At 51.4% G+C, this 21,072-nt stretch overlaps 1 protein-coding gene across 3 annotated transcripts in view; it reads right to left on the bottom strand.

The window, feature by feature from the left end:
• Positions 1-21,072, bottom strand: part of HPSE2 (heparanase 2 (inactive)) — a 113,099-nt gene that overhangs the window by 19,514 nt on the left and 72,513 nt on the right. For 2 of the 3 annotated variants that reach the window (XM_087765661.1, XM_087765663.1), the window contains 3 exons: positions 19,806-19,979; positions 19,044-19,215; positions 8,364-8,411 (listed from right to left, as the gene is read on the bottom strand). In XM_087765661.1, the coding sequence (XP_087621787.1) occupies positions 8,364-8,411; positions 19,044-19,215; positions 19,806-19,979 (394 nt within the window). The remainder of the gene's footprint in view (positions 1-8,363; positions 8,412-19,043; positions 19,216-19,805; positions 19,980-21,072) is intronic. The other variant, XM_087765662.1, reaches the window with a different exon arrangement.

Raw genomic sequence — 21,072 nt, 5'->3', positions numbered from 1 at the left:
GATCTCATGGAGACACCATGGAAAGAGACCCTCCAACACGATGCCTGTGGTAGCAGCGCCTGGGCTCTACCGCCAGGGAGATCTTGGGAGATCTTCTGCTCACCCAGCTCATCCCATCTGTACCCATCCCCTGTCTTAGGGACACCCTGTTTCCAAAAGGCAGATAAGCCAGTCAGCCCTGGGCCCAGTATCATTGCTACTGGGAAGATTACTCTTATGGGACAGCAAAACAGAAGATGCACATCTAATGGCTGAAACGAAGAGCCCCTTAGCCACAGAACACTATGCAGACACCAGGGAGAAGGGTCCCAAGCAGCAAACACCCACTGAGCCACACTGGAAATTGCTGCAGTAAACACCCAGGAGGGGATGGGGGAAGCTGCCCTTGCTCCCAGCCATGGGAATAACTGCATCGCTCTGCCCGGGTTGTGGGACCCTCCCCATTCAATGGCTGGTCTGCAGCGGGGACTGTACAGAGACTCTTCTGGTCTGAGAACCAGAATTGCTCCTGGGCATCCTGCTGCAATGACAACCCTCCAGGCTAAGCCCTGACAGTGTTTCTGAGCAAGGATTAGTGATCATGGGGTGCACGGGCTGAGGTCCTACAGCACCAGAGTGAGCCCTCCTCCCAGCACCCCTGCACCACCTGCACCTTCCTTGCTCGCTCTCCCAGCCAAGTCCACAGCCGAATCCCTCACTTGAGAAATGCCGTGTCCGTTACCCACAGGGGAAGTCCTGCTCTCACAGAAATCCCTTCTGCCCTGGGAATGCCAGGGAGCGCTTCCCATACAGAGGGCTGATTCCTGCTCTCCATGTGCTTGCTTATATAAAACACAGCTATAGTGCTGCCAATCACGATGTGAATCATCTTTCTCTAAGTGTGGGAGGAAGACTCTGAAATGCCTCAATACTGTCTGCTGGTTCCAGGACATAAGGTGAAGCAGTCTATCCTGGAGTGCAAATACCCTGTGGCTGGAGGTAATCCCAACCCGCTCCTCCTGAGGAAGTCTCTGGGGCTGGCACCTCTGCCCCCACGCAAGGAGAACATCTCCCAGAGGCTCCTCCTAGACGTGCAGGGACACCAGGATGCCTGCTGCAGCATGCACTGGCATACCCCTGTGACGGCCGTTTGGCTGATAAGTAGGTTTTGCAAGAGAAACTTTCTGAATCTTCTCCTCCCAAATCTGCAGCGCGCATCAGCTGCTCGACACAGCGAGCTCTGGAGCATGTCAGAGCCATTCTGGGGTGATGGAGGTGCACGGGAATTACAGCACCTCTGGCTGGGGCTGGCAGGGCCCAGCTGCTGCCTCCCATCCCTTGCTGGAGCCACATCCACCAGAGTTACACAGACACTTCTCCCTCTCCACAGACTTCAGTGCAGCCATGGGTGCTGGCATGCATAACAGACCTGGGGTCTGAAGAAAGGTGGATTCAGCTTTCCAGGGCTGCTTTCTCCATAAAATGCATCTCACCCATACCAGCGAGCAGCTGTAGCGGCCGTAGTGGCTGCCTCACTTGGGTGCTGGAATGCAGGAGCATCCCCAAAGGATGCTGCTGGCTAACTCAGCCTCAGCCAGAGCACCTGGCACACGTGCAACATGCACGAGTGCTCAGAGAGGATTTTTGCATCTCACTGCTCCAGGTCACTACCCAGGTAACAGGGTAAATGTGCTTGGAGCTGTGCATGGCTGCGGTGAAAGGGGAGCAACACCAAGACTTGCTGGCCCAGAACAGAAATGCATTAAATGAGAAGTGTCTTCTGCCAATCCTCCCCCAGACGCACAGTCCCTGCTGTGTCCCCAGTGAAGCACGGGATCGTGCCCAGTTTCACTCCAATGTTGTGTAGCCCAGGGAAGGAGGAAAGAGGCATTTCTCTATGTCTGTGTTGACTGGAAGGTGCTAAGGGCAGAGATTATCTCCGGGGGGGACTTGGGAAGTGTTCGAAATCATTCCAATCACTTATACGCTATCAAACCACTGGCTGCTGGGAGGAGAGCAGATCTGTAAGCAGCAGGCAGTGGTGGGGTTTACAGAGATTACTTTTTAAGACAAAATTACAAAGCAATGGACTCTGGGGACGGCAGATGTTTGGATTTTAGCACAGCACTTAAGAACTGAACAGAAACTATTTTTTCAGACTGCTGTGGACTAAAAACCCCATCACCTGGGCTGAAAACTGGCTGAAAGGCCGTAAAAATAGGGTTGTATTAAATGTGAAAAGATGGAGTTAGAGAGACCTCAGTCTGCATATGGCCCGTCCAATGCAGCAGGCTTTTGGCAGGGTTCAGCTTGTCTGCACAAGCCGATATGGTCCCAGAAAAAAAAACCCTCGGAAAGCAAAGGCAGGCTTGCATCTCCTCATAGTCTTGTCCAAGCACAAGGTGTGCTCTGCCAAGGGAGAGGAACATCTCTCCAGGAGCAGCCCCAGAGGAGGCTCTGCCCTCCCAGGGACCACGCGGAGGAGGCAGCCTGGGAGGGTGCTGCTGTGCTGAGCACAGCCGAGACCCTGCAGGGAAGAGAAATGCCCCGGGACAGTGTCACAGTCACCTTCATTAACAGCCCAGAGAAATGGGGACTGGCAGAGGGATGAAAGGCAATATAAAACCTGCTTCAGTATCAGGAAATCTTGTTTGTAGCACGTCTCCTGGGGGAGCAAGGAGGGGAGCACCTTGGCTTTGGGTATTTAAGCAGAGCATGAAGATGATTACAAGCTTCTGTAAGATGGGCAACGATCTCCTGCAGATCTGCCTGGGAAGTTCTTGGACACCAACAGGTACTTTCAACCTTCCCAAACTGGGAAAGAGGGAAAATGGCACCAGTTGCACAAGGCTTGCGAGGAAGAGAGAGGCACTGAGGTCTTCACTGGTACCAGGCTACTCAGGAGCGGGTGAGCCCTTTCCAGCTGTAGGCTTCATCAGTGAGATTCGGGCATTTCCTTTTGCGAACTTTAACTGTCAGTAAAGGCAGTATAGAAATCTGCAAAATGCAGATAACTGACAAGCCTTTAAAGCAGGAGAAGTGCTCGTTAGGCGTGGATTATTCCCAGGAGCAAAGACTGCAGCTTTGCTGATATTTACAATGACTCAGTGCACTTGACTTTAAAAAAAAAAACAAAACTGAACAGTCACAACTTTCCAACCTCCAAAAAAGCCAGCAGCAGCTGCAGAGAGCTCCAGTGCTGACAAGTACCTCCCCAGGCAGCAACGCGGTGCACAGGCAGCCGGGCCGAGCCAGTCCCGGGGGCTGCAGCATCCACATCCCCCTCTCCCCACACCGGCAAGGTCTAAGCGCCAAAGGAGATGAATGGACAGACCCTCCCCAGCACGGGCAGGGGTCTCTGGCAGCCACGGCTCTGCAGAGGCAGAGGACACGTAGCTCACGGACAAGCTATGCAGCTCCAACACAGGCTGGCAGACCTTCCAGTGGGCTCCGAGTATGATGCGGCACCAGAGTTGGCCCTGAAGCCTAGGAGATTTCAGCATGCCCACCATGGGCACAGACTATGTTGTCTCTTGTAATACAGGAGAGAACAGATACGGGCAATTGCATGCAGAGCTGACTTGCTGTGTCCCCCAGTTTGATGGCACTATCTCTGTAGATGGACAATCTGCAGGAACTTGACAAGAGCCAGCCAAGGAAAAGAGGGATCTAACAACTAAATCCTAGATGAGATGTACGTCTCAGAGGAAAGGCCACGTACAGCCACTTTGGGTGCCCTATTATACTATACAAAGCTGAGGCCAGTTCTCCCCCTTTCGTTTACATTACCCCATTTCTAAAATCCCCATTTGAATATGCCCTAGAAACCCAGGATGGGATCAGTGCACTTTGCAGGGGGAGGTATGACTGTATAACTCCAGAGGCGGCCAAACCAGAGCACGGCACAGGGGGAGAACCCCGCCAAGGGCTGCGCAGGGATTTGTGCCAGCACAAGGGAATGCACCACCCCAATTCCCGGCCCCCATCCCTGGCTGGAAGTGCAGCATGAGACTCGAGACACAAAGACAAGAGCTGGGAACAGTGCACCAAATAAGCGGCTGCCAGAGGATCTACTGAGGCAGGGCTGAGCACAGCTGCCAGCCAGAAGTGCCCTTGTTCTTGGGCAGGCTGCAAGGCCAGGGCACACAGAGCCCTCCCAGAGAAAGGCAGTGCCAGGCACCTGAGCGAACCTGGGGCTACACGTCTCTATCCTGTCACCTCCAGGACTTGTGCTGCCTTTAAAATGGTTTTCTGGAAAGATCCACAATCTGCTGTGTGGGACTATGAGCATCGTCCCATTTTTTAATGAAGGCAGTGCACTGGCTCCTGGGCAGCTGGTTTCATTTACCTCCCCTTTCATTTTAAAGAGAAACCTTTGCCCCTATTATCTGACCTCTTCTTCTGTTGCAGTTAATTACATTAAAGCCCACTTCCCAAAGCTCAGGAATTTCCGGATCTACTTTGTTGCCTGCTGCTACGGGGAGAGTCTGCTAGGAATTAGGGCACCCGCCTGCCGGGGACGCCAAGCGGGACAGATCCCCGCCGTCAGCGTGACACCCCGCTGCCACCGCAGCTGTGAAACCGAGACACCTCTGTTGACAGAGGCAGCCCCCATCCCTCAGCGTCTTCCCGAGGAGAGGGCAGAGCCCCCGTCTGCAGCACGGGACACAGGCAGCCCCACTGCTCGGAGAGGAGAGGCGGGATGCGACCTGCTCCCCCCAGGTAAAGACCCGCGGGCACAGGCAAAAGGCGCTGCCCATGTCCAGTCAACTAATAAAGAAGAATGACCGGCGGCTGCTCTCTGGCCCTAAAGGCACAACTCACACCCACGCCTTTTTCTGTCCCCAGACGAGGCTCCTCAGGCCATCCTGCCTGTGGGAGCTGTCTCTGGCCCATGCCATCTCCCCGGCCATGCCCTGGCGTCACCTGGGACCGTGCGGATGGCCAGGGCCACAATGCTGCCAGGGACCGTGCCCTCCATCAAACAGTGCAGAGGATGGCAAGCCAGTAGGCAAAGCCACGTCCTGGCCAGGCGTATTTACAGGAGGTGACGGGCCAGTGATTCCTTCATGCAACCCCTTCCTCCAGGGACAACCTCGGACGACACCACACTCTGAGCACTCACAGCAGGCTCATGCAAGCCCAAATATATTCACTTGAGATCTACAGTGGTGTGTGTGCGTGCATGCTGGGCAACTCTGCCCTGGCACCTTTGGGAAATCTGGCCCCTCATGAGAAACTCTGCCTGCACACTTGACATGTCTAAGCCAGAAGAGATGTCACCCAAAACCAAGCTCAGCAAAAACATTTTAAGCAGCATCCCCCACATGCCTGTGTGCCTGGCATCTCTGGTTTGCCACATAGGGCGGGTGACTTTCCATCTTGGAAGATAACGTGTCATCCTCCAAGGAACCAAAAGGATAGATGTCCACTGGCTTTGAAGATGCAAACATTTCCTTTCCCTGTAATTAATAGGGATTTGTGCTTCAGAAGCAACATTGCATAAGGATTTGCCCATTAAATATGCAAAACTTGGAGTTTTGCACAACACTTTGGATGGAAAACCAGCCGTACAGCCTGAGAGAGCATGCCCGAGGACGGGACCGGGCACGGCTGCGCATTTAAGCAGGCAACGAATCTTCACCATGTGCAAGGACACCAGCACCGAGCAAAGAGATGGCTGTGGGGAGGTTTCTGAGCAGTGGCAACCCGCATCCAGAGACTGAGGGGGTCCACAATAAACCGAGCATTTACTCATAACAAACTAAATTATCAGGGAAATGCCAAAAGTCTCGGAGCCACTGTCAGTCCCACCTGCCACACCCTCCTTTAGTGGAAATTCCCTGAGCGTTTCGAAGCCATTCACACATCCCTCTCCAGCAACACATTACTTCTGAAGAGGGATGCACACATGCTGAGTTACATATGTAAGTGAAACCATACTCAGAAAGGCTGGCGAGGTTGCTTATTTCCACCCAGTGTCACTTTTCTGTCAGTTATATTTCAGATATATTCTGTTTTCACACAGAGAATAGGGATCCCTGCAACGTATTCCCTTCTCAATTCCCTTTCTGGATCGAGCACAGCCTTTTCAAAGGAATAACAGATTTGACAAATTTATAACCGATATCCCAGGAGAACGTTAGGGTTTGGAACAGAAACGTTCATTCTTGAAGTTAAACAGCAGTTTAGTTTCCTGCTAATAATTTTCTTCTTGGATACAAAGGAACTTGTTTTGTTTTGTTTTGCTGTTTGGAGCGGAGGGATGAGACACTGTTTTGACATTTATTCATAAACAGTACAGAAGCCCAGCTCGGAGCTGTGGCCATTGCCAGTCCTTGCAAAAGCATACGGGTGCAATCTCCAGAGCTGCAGACCCGGGCTGGGGGAAAAGCAGCTCCTACACTGCAGTGGAAATAGGTCAGCAAGCAGCACCTCAGCTCTGCCAGCCCTCGCAGGGAGCTGCACCAGCCCTCCCGCTCACAGGCTGCTGCTTCAGCGCGGCCGCTCAGCACCAGAGCTGCCGAGCACTTTGCACTGATCCTATAAGAAGAGGTTTCCAAGCAGCCATGTGGGCAGATTCCCTGCACACCAGGATGAAACTCCACATCTGAAGCCTGGAAGTTTGTTCCTTCAACTCCTCCAAGGGCTTGGCCCAGTGATCAAGCCCTGTTGCAGAAAGCGAATTCCTGGACTAAGTAAATGTGATCAGCACATCGTGTAATCATGAAAAGCAAACTCCCAGCTGAGGCATAGATCATCATTGCACAGCATGAGCCTGTAAGTAACACAAATCCCTCTCCAAATGTTCTACTGCCCCCATTGCACCAAGCTGCTGCTGCCTGGCAGAGAAGCCCCAGGAGCCAAATACCCAAGCAAGCAACAATGCGGCACAGCAAGGCAAGCTAAAGTTCCTGAGGAACAGGACTTGCTGGATGCTGGTGCTATAAACCACTCTGAGATGCCAACAGTTGCTTCTGCAGGAGGCTCCAAGGTTAACACACCAACACAGAGACCCTGGGCACACTTCAAGAAAATCTCATATCTCAAAACCCACCAAGCTCTTTTTAAGAGCAGGTCTTCAGGTAGGCTTTACAAGAGGTGGGCTTTAAAAACCATGCTACTACACTTCAGCAAAGCAACCTGAGCACTCCACGAAGGGTCACTGTGGAGGACCAGTTTGGGGAACAAGCTCTGTGGGCATCACACACAAGCCCGCCTTCGACCTGAGACTCTGGCTCCCATGCTCAAGGTCAGTGCCCTGCATGGGAAGTTCAACTCGGCGTCAGAGCAAATCCTCTTTTTCTGGGAACAGGGTGGGTCTCACCGTCGTTTTTGCTCCAGTGAATGCCTGTCTCTGAAATGTGCCCTTTCTGTGGCAGGAGAGAGTCCTGCCTGCTCCACAAACCCTTTTTCTATCAATTCTGGCGGTCGCTGCTGTGCTTGCACACTGCTTTGCCTTTGCACTGGCATTTGCACTCCCACTGCAGGGGGTCAGGGCCTGCTGGGAAACCTACCTCTGGCCACAGTGTGCAAACTGGGGCAGTTGGAAATAAGAGAAGGAAAAAGGTGTTTATGGATTTTCCCCCACATAAGAAAACTTTTCCCTCCACTTGGTGCTTGTCACACTCAGTGCTACAGCTCAGAGCTTGCTTTGCCTCTTCTGAACTGTAGTGCATGTTCATGTGTAGGAACCAGGGGAAATCAGGTATCAGCATCTCTCTGGCAGCCCCACTCGGGCCTGGATCTTGGATGTTCACATCCTTTCAATCAACATCTGCTTCTGGGGCCCGATCTGCAGTGCGGGACAGCGGCGCGTCTACAGACATCCATGACCCTTACAAAATGGAGCGGGGAATGGGGCATTACGCATTTACCATTGGACTAAGCTGCCTCTCCCTCCTCTGGGCCAAACCAGCTTAGCTTCAGGCCAGTGGTTGTGGGGAGACAGCGATCAGGGTGAAAGCAAAAGGGCTTTCAGATAGTCCCATACATCTGTCACACATGGCTTTTTCTTCCCTGTCATCCCCAGCCCGGCCACCACTGGAGCTGCCTGTCCTCCCAGCTGCCCCTGGGGACTCAGCGGTCCAGTGCAGGCTTTGTTTCCAGCAATCAGACAGACCAGGCATGCAGGCAGTGGTATTTATAGCCTCTGTCTCGGCTGCTGTGGTAAAGGTTAATACATTCCCTCCTGTATTTGTAAGAGAGGCTCCAGAGGGAGGGACAGAGCCTCTTTCACCTATTTAAATGCAGCAGGAGGACAGAGGAGGTGGCTGTCATGCGTCTGCCCCTTCTCACACCCAGACAGCGCATCAGCTCTGCTCCCAGCATCGTCTGATCACTGCAATTAGTGTTGGAAAGTAGAAGAAATGGTGAATACCTACTGTTGCCAGGTAACGGCATCCACCGTGCTGCCAGCCACTTTCATGAACCTACGGGAAACAGAGGAAGAAACCACATAAGCCCAATGTTGTCACAGGGCAAGTCCTAAAACAACCGATGCCCATCCTACATCACAGGATACCAAAGGCGGTCACCACACTCACAGACCCTCTTTGATGAAACCTTTGCATCCTGAAATGGAAAGAATAAATTATACTTAATACAAATGCTTGTAGCAAGCACAGCTGAGAGTAACAGAGTGAAACCCAACTGGCAGCAGAGCTCCGAGCATCATCTTGTGGCAGGTAGGGAGAGCTTTTGGAGCACAATAGCGTTTCAGGAACAAGATCTTGGGGTATGTATTCTATGACTGCAACAACCCTCAATAGCAATTAAAGAAAAAGTTTTAAATGCCAATCTTAAAAGGAGACACTTCTTCACCCAACGTGTATTTAAGCTGCGGAACTCCTTCCCTGGACTCAAGCAAGGGCTGGGAAAATGGAAGAAAATGGAAGAAAAAACCAGCAAAGTCATCAGATGCAAAGATGCCACCTCCAGCTCAGGAAGCGCCTGAGCATTGGAGGGTGTGAGGAAGGCTGGGCAAACACTGCTCCGTGCTTCCCTTTTTTTGATGCTCTTTCTTGGGCATTGGCTGTTAGGAAACTGATGGGATTCTGACGTGGGTGCACTTTCAGTCTGTCCCATTCCTATTACTAACCACAGCACTTCCAAGCCTCCTGATGGCTTATGACCCAACTATCTTAAAGACAACACACCCCCTCCAGACAGCTCCTATTTGAGTCAGACTTGAGGCGACACAGGTGTATCTGTTTATGCTGCTGATGCCAAAACCAAAGCAATTCCTAAGCTTGGGGACTGCATGGGACCACCACAGCAGCAGCCTCCAGCACAGGCTTGCTGCCATCCAAGACAGTCCCTCCCTGCCTCCCTGGTCCAGCAATCCGAACTGCACCTTGGAAAACTGCAGCTCCCAGGAGAAAGCCCAAGCAGTTACTCTATTCTTACACTTAGGAGCAGAGAGATGAAAACACACACAGGCACACCCCAAGTGGACAGGCACACTTTTCTGTTCAGTAGCGTAATGTGCGCTGCATAGCTGATGCATTTTGGAAGTGATAATGCATGCACGTGACAGGAGACATCGGCCTGAGCAAGTGAACGTGATGAGAAAGAAACCGATGCTGTATTGTCTTGGGCTGCTCTTTGATGCACGGGGATCCTGGGAACACAACAGGAATCACACAGCTGTCCTGACTCCACTGGGACACAGGGATGAGTGGCGCTGGGTCCTGCGACCCCAACTCCCCCAGGACAGCCCCATGACCGAGGGTGGGGAAGGAAAGGGAAGGTTTGTGAGGAGAGATGAGACCTTTTATCAGACCAGTTGTCATGGCAGGGAAGAACAGCAAGCTTTCCGGCACATGAGCCTCTAATCAGGTCTGAAATGAGAGCAGCAAACTTCAGGCTAAATATAGCTCAGAAACAATCATTCTGACTTTAAATTAATGACGATGGTCAATTATAGACCGGGACAAAAGGGCAGCTGGACCCTGTGAAGCATAAGAAGACACTGGCAAAGGCAGCAGTAATAAATCCCTGCAGACAGAGAGGAAAGAGATACAATTAGAAATGGAAAAACAATAACATGCTGTAAAACCCTGTAGCACTGATTCTGCTGCCTAGCAGTGCTGTAAGCTTCAGTTCCCAGGCTTGCCTTTCAGAAATGCTTTTACATCTCTCCTGAGGGTCAGGCCTGGGGGGGGCCAGTACCAGGGCACTGGTTTGGGGATGGTTCCTCCCCAGCTGAGCAGGGCGAGGAGAGTAGCTGGACCAGCCGTGGTGCAGCCAGAGGGAGAGGTGCGAGCTCCCCGCAACTCACGTGGGTCATCTGGTGAAAAGGGGATTTTGCAAATATTGTTCTACAAAACTAAGTGCGCGGAAATATGCCAAAAGGATCAAAAAACCCGATTCCCAGGTTTTAAATGCTCAGCACAGGGACTGCTGCCTAAAATATAACACATGAAGTGTACAAGAGTGAACTAATGAAATCTAAACTAAAATTATGAACACAGTCGATATTGGGTTTGAAGATTGATACATTGCAATTGGGTTTGAAGATTAGCCCAGCTTGCTTTCTAACCTCAAATGCTTTATGTTCTGGCTGCAAAATAAGCCATCCTGGACTTTACTAAATCACCTCTTCAGGCTCAGCTTGGCACTCTCCACTCGCAGTCCAAAACCCTGAGCAGACTGAGCTTCGAGGAAGAAGCTCTCTGGTTTTCCTTGCCACTTCCACAGTGCCTACAGCCCTGCTGCAAACAGCCGCTACAGCAGACTTTGAGCAGGGACTGAAAAGCAAAGCAAATGCTCAGTATAACCTCCGGCATCCCTGGAGCAGCAGAAGCAGGACATCCGTCTGTCCCATCTCCCAGGTCTCTAGGAAGCTAATTGACCTGTTGTTAAAAAGCTCCTGAGAAAACTTTGTTCTAGGACACAGGCATCACTCAGGCAGCGCAGTAAAGACCAAAAGTAAAAGGCCCTGACTTGCTTAGTGTTCCTCTTCTGTCTCCGTAAGAGTGAAATAAATTGGTTAGTTCTGGTAATTTTCAAATTTTACCATAAAAGATGCATATCTAGCTCAAATTTTGCTTTCTATGCTTGTTTTTCTTTCCTTTTTTTCCTTTCTTTTTCCTTTTATTGAGTTTTTTGCAGGATGAAGTTCAAAAGTTCCTGGTAAAACTTCAAGTCCTGCCTTAATGGTGGAGTTGTGCCTGGAGCATCCCAGATGACTTGGGCAACAGTCTCTACCCTCCAAAGGGAACCTAGAGCAGCTCAACAGCCAACAAATGGTACTGCACAAGCAAGAGATGAAAGCCCAGCGCAGGTGGAGATGCAGTGATGCACAGGTATCCGAATATCCTCGGCTTAGGAATACAGATGTTACTAATCCCTTTATTCCTGTAGCACCTGTGCTGCTCAGACCACAGATTTTGAGGCCCGTGAAGATCCATATGGTCCAAATGACCAGCGCTGGCACATTTTTATCTGGGATTTCCTGGACTGCGCGATGTCCGTGTGTGCAGTGCGGCGCAGGCAGAGCAAACCAGACGCTTCCGGGAGGGCTCAGATCCCTGCACATGTGCTGCACAGATGGGCTGGGCCGGCACAGTAAATCTGCCGTTTTCCTACACATTGGCCTTTCTCTGCGAGCACCAATCGACCACGCAGCACATGTGCGGTAAATCCCCGCCCCAGAGCAGTGGGACAAGTTGAGCCCATGCCGTGCAGGCAATGTGGGCAACTACTGTAGCAATGCCCCATAATTCGGATGGGTGGCAGCCCCAGGGCACATCCACCCTGGCTGGACTTCCACATATCAGAAACCTGGGCAAATATAAAAGTCCTCAAAATCTGCTGGGGCAGCATCTCTAGGAGGGAAAACAGAACATGTCAGAGGCCCGTGGAGGAACAGGAGCCTCGGGCAGTCTGTGATACTGAGGATTAGACAAAGTCACTGAGCTTGGATATATCCATCTCCTTATCCTTGCAGCTGCCTGTGTGCCAGCACCCCATGCCAGCATTACTACTGGTGGGGCCTCTGTTGAGCTAGAACTGAGGCTCAAGCTTGCTTTTAATTAAGCACTGAGAACAATGTAATTTAACATTGATTAGTCACCCAAACAGTTCACAGCTCTGCCCCAGAAATGGTAATACTGGCATAACATGGGACAGCACCTCAGAGGTCAGGAGCGAGCTGTGGGAGAGGGAGGCAGGAGAGCTGCAACACCACGAGATGGTACATGCACCACAACTCTATATTGTGAAACCACCTCTCAAATCCAGCCTTTCCCAGAGCATCTCCCATAGCCACAGCTCCCAGGACCGCAACTTTCACTGGAGTGTGGGCACACCTCTGAAACAGATCTCCTGTCCTGATTCAATGCTTGCCAGTTGTTCAGCACCTACTGCAACCTTAAGTAAATTGTTCCCATGGTTAATTAGCCTCCAAGTATGTTATTTCTCATCTGAATGTGTCTGGCTTCAGCTTCCAGCCACTGGAACTTCCTAGGCTTATTCCTGACACATTAAAGAGCCATCTGCATTTGGAAATCTCTTTCCCATGCAGGTAATTGCAGATTGTCACCCTTTAAATAATGAAGTGATCCTGTAACAAAGAATGCAGCTGCACAAGGAGACAAGTTACCATCACACAGGCTCCCAGGTGGTTTAACATCATCGTTTGACTCCTGGGTGCTAGACTTCACAAACACGGGTTATTTCACCTGTTACTCCCTGGAGTAGTACAAAAGCAAACTGACCCCCCCCCCCCCAAGTCCCAAATGTAGGAGCACCGCTGGCCTGCCTGTGGTGCCATGGTGGATCCCTAGAGCTGGGTGATAGATCTCTGCCCTCTGAGCCAACAGTGATGGGCAGAAATAGCTTTATCTTGTGTCTGAATTGGTTGGTGAGGGGGACTAAGGCACAGGCTTCACTTACTAACTTCTTCAGGTTCCAGTAGCACAATCAAATACCTGCAGCAGCAGAGACAGGTACTAGACCCAACTCATGCCACCTCCTGCAAAGACTTTGACCTGCAGGCACAGATTTCAGACAGGGATTTCACTGTGTGGAGCAGAGCCTGGTGGGGACCATGTATAAATCTGCTACTATATTGTATTCTCTCTCTGCTCAGCACCACCTTTCTTCAACCAACCTGATCTACAGTAGGGCTGCACAAGTCTTCTAGCAAAGAGGGCTTCATGTCCCAAACTGCCTCACCCAGCCGTGGTAATCTGCACTCCAGGGACTCTGAGGTTGCATTTGGACCATGACGTTGCATTACCACTGACGCTTTTTCCCACCATTGATTTGTCCAGTCCCTTTCTGAACACACACTCTGGCCTCCACAATACCCTGTGACAATGACTTCTACAATGCCATCACATACCATGTGAAAAAGCTTCCTTCTTCTTTCTAAAGCTTCCTTCCAAACTGCTTTCGGCACTGTGGAAAAAACACCCCATTCACAGGCTCATGGGCCTCGATAACATTCCCTCTGAGCTGTCTGTCTTCCGAGGTGAAGAGGCATAGCCTATTTAATCTCTTCTCACGTGAAGACATCACATACCTCTGCATGTCCTCGTCTCCTCTCCCTGTAACCCTCCTGGTTCTATTACATCATTTCTGAGATGAAATGACTAAGACTGTAGATAGCAATCAGGATGAAGGTACATTGTGTACTTATACAGTGGCATAATCTCATCTGTCTTTTCTTACCCATTTTGTTCTTCCTATACAGGTGATTGTGATTTTGGCATTCCAGCCATCCAGATCAAGTTTCAGCAACAAGTATCTTAACCCTTTCCTCCTGAAAGAGCAATAGCTAAATCCTTTGCTTATATCTCAGATGCTTGACCCTGCTATATAACCAACTACAAAATGCCTCATCACATCCTTCACACCTCATTTCAATGTATTTATGAATGGATTCACTCATAAGTTCAATGCTACCAGAGCTTGAGTTCATGCTGCAGTGACCTCCTCCTCCCTTTGTATCATTACTTTAACGTTGCTTGCCTTGTGGCTTGATTTTTTGCACAAAATTCTTGCTCTGGACCTATTCAGTGTCCCGGTACAGTCTGTGCCACCAGCCTTGTGGTAGCTTGCATAAGGGTGAAGCTTCTGGCTCTGCTGATTGAGACATGCTCGCCTCTGTGGCATCGCTGAAGAGCCATAGACCAATACAGCAAGGATGCACTTTTTGAGGAAAGTCAAACAGCCAAAACAGAGCTTCTAAAAGATGCAGTGCTTGCAAATTACCTGTGTCAAACATGGCAGAAGTCCTTGTCAGCAAGAGGACAGGACAAATACCTACATTTCTTCCTGAAACCCACCCAGAGTCCTTCTCTCTGCCAGACAGTGCCTACTCCAGGCTCTCCTTGTTTCTCTTCCCTACTTGAATTTAAGCAAACAAGCTCCGTCCAGACACTGTCTTTGGCTGCTACTCCAGAACAAGTCGTGGATAAAAAGCAATGCCTGGACCAACTGATGGGTGCTGACCTGCTCAGACAGCCACAGCCCTCTTCGCCCTCGCAATGGCATGGATACAAGGCATGGGCAGTCATCATAAAAATACTACCAAAGACTCTTCCATTTTTAGCACCTTGATTTTGCTTTGGCCTCTGGTTGTGTTGGACCCAAAGTGTACAGCCTGTGTCATTTCATGAGCTATAAGCTAGCACCTCTGTCTACCACATCAGCAACAACACGGGAACTCGGGCTTGGGGTTGATTTGTGGATGCACGGAGCAGGGCTGAGGACTGGGACAGGCTTTAACCATGCCCCTTCCCGACCCTGCCATGTCCACAGCTAGCACGGAGGAAGGGCTCCACCACCACTGACAAACATGCTTTCTCACCTTTATGGGCTCCTTTCAGAGCGCTGTAGAATGACATCATCACCAAAAGGAGTAAAAGTGCCCCAGACGGGTGGCTAACTCTCTGCAGGTACTACAAACCAGGAGTAGGAGGTAGCAGGTCCCACTGACATGTGAGAGCTTCCTCGCCTGCTGCTGCCACCGGGCTGGAGGTGCTGTGGCTCTGTGACCAGAGGGTGGATGTGCAATGGTGACAGCAGCAGCAAGAAGGGGCCAAGGAGGCTGGAAAGAGGGCAGACAGAAAGCCAAGGCGGCAGCAGGTCTGGTGGCTCTGAGAGGTGGGGATGAGGAGGCAGGGAAAGGCTGTAGCTCCATACAAGAAAGATTTTCACTTCTCTAGTGACTTCAGCACACTCAGGACCCAAAGTGGCCACAGAGCATCAACAACAGCCAGCCTAGCACGGACACTTATCCAGCCCTTATCCTCCTGGCACTGCAGCTCCTGCCATGGTGGAGGTAACACCTCGATGCTTGTGAGTGTCCAGTGGCAAAAACTAGGCTACACCAGCTGAGGAACAACAGGTCATGAGAGCCCCTAGCCAAATCTGCCCAGACGTGCTGGCCTAAGTTTTGTACCGAATGTTCTGAGCTTTAACACATGTTAGCATCCCTTCTTCCTAATAGCTTTCCCTTGTGTTTCTTCTCTTCCAGCACTGAATGTGTGATTCAGTCATGCCTTAACCTTTGTGTCTGATTCCTGATCTGCTGTTAAAATCTATGTTAATTCCTTAGAATCTCACAATTTTTTCCCCAAGCAAATTCTGAGCAGTTCTGGGATTCCTGTACCCGCAGACGCAGTAGGTAGCTTACGTGGTCTGCTCTCCAACAGCTCAGGCTGCATGAAAGGTCTAATTAACACCTCATCAAACTCAACTGTTGGTTGTGTCTGGAGAAATTCCCTCTTGCACCTGTGCATTCACAAGACACCATTTCTAGCCTCCCGCACAGCAGGCCCCAGCCATCGGAGTAATGCTCCACCACTGCAGAGCCCATCCTTACATCAGCAGTAGTGGTCCTCGTCCAGTCTCCAGGACTTGCCAGCCCAGAGTGACACTGATACGCTCTGTGGCTGCTCTGAGCCATTGCACGGTGCAGTGTAGTGCAAGAGCTCAGGAGCAATAACTCAGCAGTGAAGGGCGTGCAAAGCCCGTGCTGCTGCATTTCAGGCAGGGCTCTCCTCCCCTCACCATATTGTACCTCCATCATCAGAAAGTGCATAGGTTTCACCCAGCACAGCTCAGTGTCACCTGCCTAAGGACAGCCTTTGCAGTGGGACAGCATGCACACAGCCCTACATGCTGCAAACCTTCGGGTGCCTGATCTGCGCTCATCATCTAGCCTGTCTAGCAGGCCCCAGAGAAAGGTGGCACCCCAGGACGGCTTCAGTCCCACCCTGTCCTGGAGGACAGGCCCTAGGATTGGGTCAGAATGGCCCTGGAGGTGTCCATCTCCTACCATTGAGACAGACAGAGCCCAGTGCACAGCAGAGTGCAATGCCCAGTTCATGTCGACACTACCATTATTGCAGGACAAGGTTTAAACATAAAGAATAAGTTTAGCTTGGTTGCTTAAGATAACAGTTAAACAATAGACTACAGTGTTTGGAACACAGAGCATGCAACAGGAAAATGTAATTTTAGGTAATACTTCACAACAAGACTATTCTGAGTCTAACGAGACTATTCAGCACCTCAGGTAATTCTAGAGGCTTTCCCTGCAGAACATCTAACTCCAGCTTCTACTGCCGGAGATCACACTCCCTGGGCCTCTCTGAGTTCTCCTTTCCCACTTCAGCTCATTTCCACTGTTTGCCTGCCCCCCCCCGCCCCCAAATCCCCTTCCTTACTTCATGTAATAGGGCACTGCTTGCCTGGCAGACTAATCCACCCATCCTGACTTCTGCTCTGGGGTGTCTCTTCTCTCCCCTCCAGCCTTACTTAACACTTGAGTCATAATCTTCCACTTGACTTCCTATCTGGTTGACTTCTGCTGTTCATCACGTTTTTTAAAATAAGAGCAAAACTTTGAAGATTTCACATCATTAGGACTATTAACTGCACACACTTTATTTGCTCTGGAGCCTTCACCCTACTGCGAGTACTACGTAGACCACTCATGGTGGTCTAGCAAGGCAGACGGCAGGCTTGCCATTGAGAGCACCTTCCTAAATTCCTTCTCCTCTCTCCTGCTTGCTGTGTTGTGCTCATTCAGAGTCCCCAGAGGCATGTCCTGGCTGTGACAGCCCCAGGCACATGCTGAGCCACGTCCCGTTGACCAGTTCTGTGATGCTCCTGCAGAAGGCAGAGCTCTTGGTAGCACTATCCAAGAGTACTGAAGAGACCTCAGGGAGCTGCTGGGAATAAAGCTCACACTGTCAAGCAGCTTAGGCATTGGGGTTTATTTGTTTGTCCTTTTGTAACTCCATTTCCAAATACTGCAAATGAGCGTTTAGCCCTTTGTCTTTGTGTAATCAGACTTGTTCCTCCTCTTTACGCCCTGCCTGGTAATAATGGGGTCTTTATGTGGAAAGACAAGCAGCTCTTGTCTCACAGGACCCAGTGGGCTGTAAGGCCATGCAGGCACGTGCTGCTCACCATGAGCTGCAGACACCAGGGTTTAGAGTGCAGGACACAAGGTTTCTCCATGGGAGAGAGAAACCACTTTGAGTGCCTGTGGACCAATGTCACCCTGGCAGGTAGGGATGGCAGAAGAGAAACTGCATATAGCTTAGAGAGCAGGCATGCTCATTACAGCTCTTTCAGACGAATGTGGGGGTCTGGAGAGGCCCCCCCACCCCGTCACCAGGGCTGCTCAAACCCGAGCTCTTACCTTCCTTTCCTTTCATTTGAGATGGTGTTTCTTTCACCCTCTCCAGCAGATGGTATGCTACAGCCTCGCCCCCAGGGTTGCCGTCAGTCAAAGCGTGGCTCCAGCAATGCAGAGCTGCTGGACCACCCTGGCCGTGCGACTCAGCTCTTCCAACCCCTCTTCCCTGGGACCCGACTGCGGTGCACGAAGGGCAAACGGAGCAGTAGGACTTCCCTTTCTCTAAGAGCTTCTTGGCTCTCATCCCTGTTGTTTTTCTTACTCAGCCCGCTCCTCCCGGCGCTAATAGATTTCCTGCTGATCAAGGCTACTACAACATTTTGTAACTCCCCCCGCGCCATACCGAACGCTGGGCTCCAGTGAGCGATGCGCTCACGCGGCATCGGCGGCAGCCGTGGTGTGGGCGCAGGGGCTGCTCCCCCACTTTCGTCAGCGGGAGGGATGCTGGCGTCGCAGCTGGTTCCACCAGCTTTATGGTCTCTTTGTGCTGCTGCAGCAAAGCTGAGAATCTGGCCCTGGCTCCCTCCCCGCCTCGCCAGGGACTGCATCAGTGTGCTGTTTATTGTTTCTGCCAGATCATTCATGCAGATGTTAATGAATGCTAGACCCAGCTTTGCTCCCAGCAGAGTCCCTTCCACACCTCCCCCTGCCCAGCCCTCTGCACTGGAGTTTCTGTTTACAGTCCTGCAGGGAATTTCCCCTCTGCTGCAAGGTCTTCAAGACGCACAGTCCCAATTCCTGCTGCCAGCAGGCTCCCACACCTCCCTGGTTCCTGTAGCTGTCCAATGTCACCTCCAGGTGTCTGCATCCCTCACTGTCACCATTCCTTCTCCACCTCTGGCCTCCACAAACTAGAGACATGCCAATTCTCCTAGGAGGGAGCAGAGGACTTTGCCAGTGAAGAAAGTTGCTACAGGTTCTTCCTCTGCACAGATGGAGAAAGCACCAGGAGAAGAAGCCACCAAAGGGAAAGTACAAAGCAATTTGTCCAGGAGGACTCTGAGACAACATCTACGCTGATAAGTGGTGCCAGGACCCACCTCCTGGCCCTGCAGCAGCCCACAGGCATGCAGCAGCCTGCATCCGTACCATGGCGTTATCTTCATATTCCAACAAGGTGGGCACCTCCGTCTGCCTGTAATTGGGAAATGCTGGGAATACTTGGGAGACCGTTAATCAGCCCAGCCCAAAATCCCACCAGGGACCTCTGCAGAAGTTTAGCAGCACAGATGACCATGTCCGTAAGCCCCTGGTACTGCAGTGGCTGAGCTGCACAGAGCCTCGCTGTCCTGGCAGCTGTTGGACATCGGGAAGCCAAAGAGCAAGTCTACCTGCTGCAAAGAGCATCAGTCTCAGTAGGGGTTTCTGAACTCTTTTTGATCAAAGCAACATCACTTACCCTTCCAGGAGAGCGATGACATTCTTTCTGGGCCTCCCAATGTTTGGCCCATAGAGGTTTGCTCTGGAATAAGTGCGGATAAGCTGCAGCAGGCTTCTCAGCTGGATGTAGTCCTTCCCCAGCTGGCTGCCGTTCACTGAGCGGCCGATCAGGGTCCGATAGTTATTGGGCTCTGGGAAAATAAAAATAGACAAGCAAGGCTTGCCAGCTCTGCTCCTTCATCCGCGCTTCCGGAGAGAGACACACAGCTCACGCGCTGTCGCACAGCTTGAGCTCTGCAGAGCTGCCTGCCTGCTCTGCGGAGCAGCAGAAGGAGCCTCTGAGACATGGATGAGGGCCATCGCTCACTCTCCTGTGCCAGCATCTCCTCCTATGTCCCTTTTGCTGTGTGCTGGGTGAAGGACCCGCACCTTGGTGTCATGCTCCTGTCCCTGTAGGGTCCCCCACTTCCCCTGGCACTGCAGCCACCATACAAGTCCATACAGCTGCTGGTTTGCCCACCCCAGGACCAGCTGTACCTAGCAGCCAGGGCAAAGCGTTTCACGTGTTGTTTAATACCAACTGATAGAAACATCCAGCTAAGGTGCAAACACATGCCAGGTCTGTCTTAGAGATGATGCTGCCTTATAGCAAGGGCCTTTAAATCCCTCTGAACCTACAGTAGCAAAACATCCTGGGACTTGCAAATATCCTCTTCCAAAGGAGAATACCTTTCTGCTACAGTAAGCTCTGTTCCCGTGGCTCTCCTGTTCCCACACTCACCATTGCCCAGCTCCCAGGAGATGTTGTACTTCTTGCTGGCACTGTACTTCAGCAGGCTGAGGGCATTGGAGCTGTTCCAGGAGTTGTTGGGATTTCGGCGCAAAGCATTCAGTGCAAAGATCAGATGAAGGCCAGAGCAGTCAGCAAAGTTATAGAGTTTGTCTAGAGACCTGGCTGGGAAGAAACAAAAAACAGCTTGTAATTCAAATGAAAGCTAGTTCCAGAGAGGTTCAAATGATCCTGCTGTCCATCAGATCTTGACTTCTGTGTAGGATGAGCCAGGGTCAAATGCCATCCCTGTGACATCTGTAACCGCAGAAATGCACCTGACCTTTGAAACAGGGATAGGATTCCAGGTGTGGGCTCATCTCCTTCCAGCATGAAACTTGGATGCCCTCCACCACTGTGTCAGAGCTAGGGGCCATATTACCAGAGACAAGTGACTTTATAACATCTCTTTTCATCTGCTCTTGGCAAGGGGAGTTCAGCCTTTTCTGTGCTTATCCTGCCTTGCATCTCTTTCAGAACAGATCCTTCCAGTGCTTGGGGAGCAGAGGAGGAAATCACCACCGAGGGCTGCCAGCTCACGGCCACTTCTCCTGCACGCCACCACAACCTGCTCTCTGCTCCCACAGCCCCTGTGGAGTAACCAAAGCCCAGCTATAATCAAGCAGAGCCTCCAAGGCAGGCACCACACACCCAGCTAACCTCTGCTCTGCACACAGAGAGGAGCTTCGTGCCACCTCCTGAGCCTGGGGACAGAGGAGGGCTCCCCGCCTGGTGACAGCAGGGCCAGGCTCTGCTGCTGGGGTGGGGGGTGCTGGGGTCTTTGCAGGATTCGTGTCCTACCTGCTGGCCCCAAAGCTCCCCAGCTGGCATCTCCCCTGCCGTGCTGTGGCCTTGATGAGCAGCGGGGCACTGGCCAGCAGCAGAAGCAGAGACCAAAGAGCTGACCCACTGTTCAGTGAGGAGAGACATTAGCACAGGGTGCTGCTGCTGGGAAAGCCAAACCGCTTAATGCATTTTTTTGCTTCAATCTTCCCTAAAAACTCAAAAGCAATCAAATGTCTGATGAAGCTAATGGCAGTGTTAACAGGATAACTCCTCATGAGACAGCAAGAGGAGATTTGGTTAGAGGACAATTAGGTAACGATGGTGTTTTCAATCATCCCTGCCTGTTGAACTGCATCCCAGGACCCTCGGTGAGCTTCCTGAAGCAGCCTTGGAGATGCAACCGCTTAAGTGTGAGGAGCCGATGGGGACGTTC

This window comes from Nipponia nippon, unplaced genomic scaffold (genome assembly GCF_047370975.1).
Source record: "Nipponia nippon isolate SJK-2023a ecotype South Korea unplaced genomic scaffold, ASM4737097v1 scaffold_3, whole genome shotgun sequence".
In the NCBI taxonomy this organism is placed as follows: Eukaryota; Metazoa; Chordata; class Aves; order Pelecaniformes; family Threskiornithidae; genus Nipponia; species Nipponia nippon.
The sequence above is the reverse complement of the archived record's forward strand: the minus strand, read 5'-3'. Positions and strand labels throughout refer to the sequence as shown.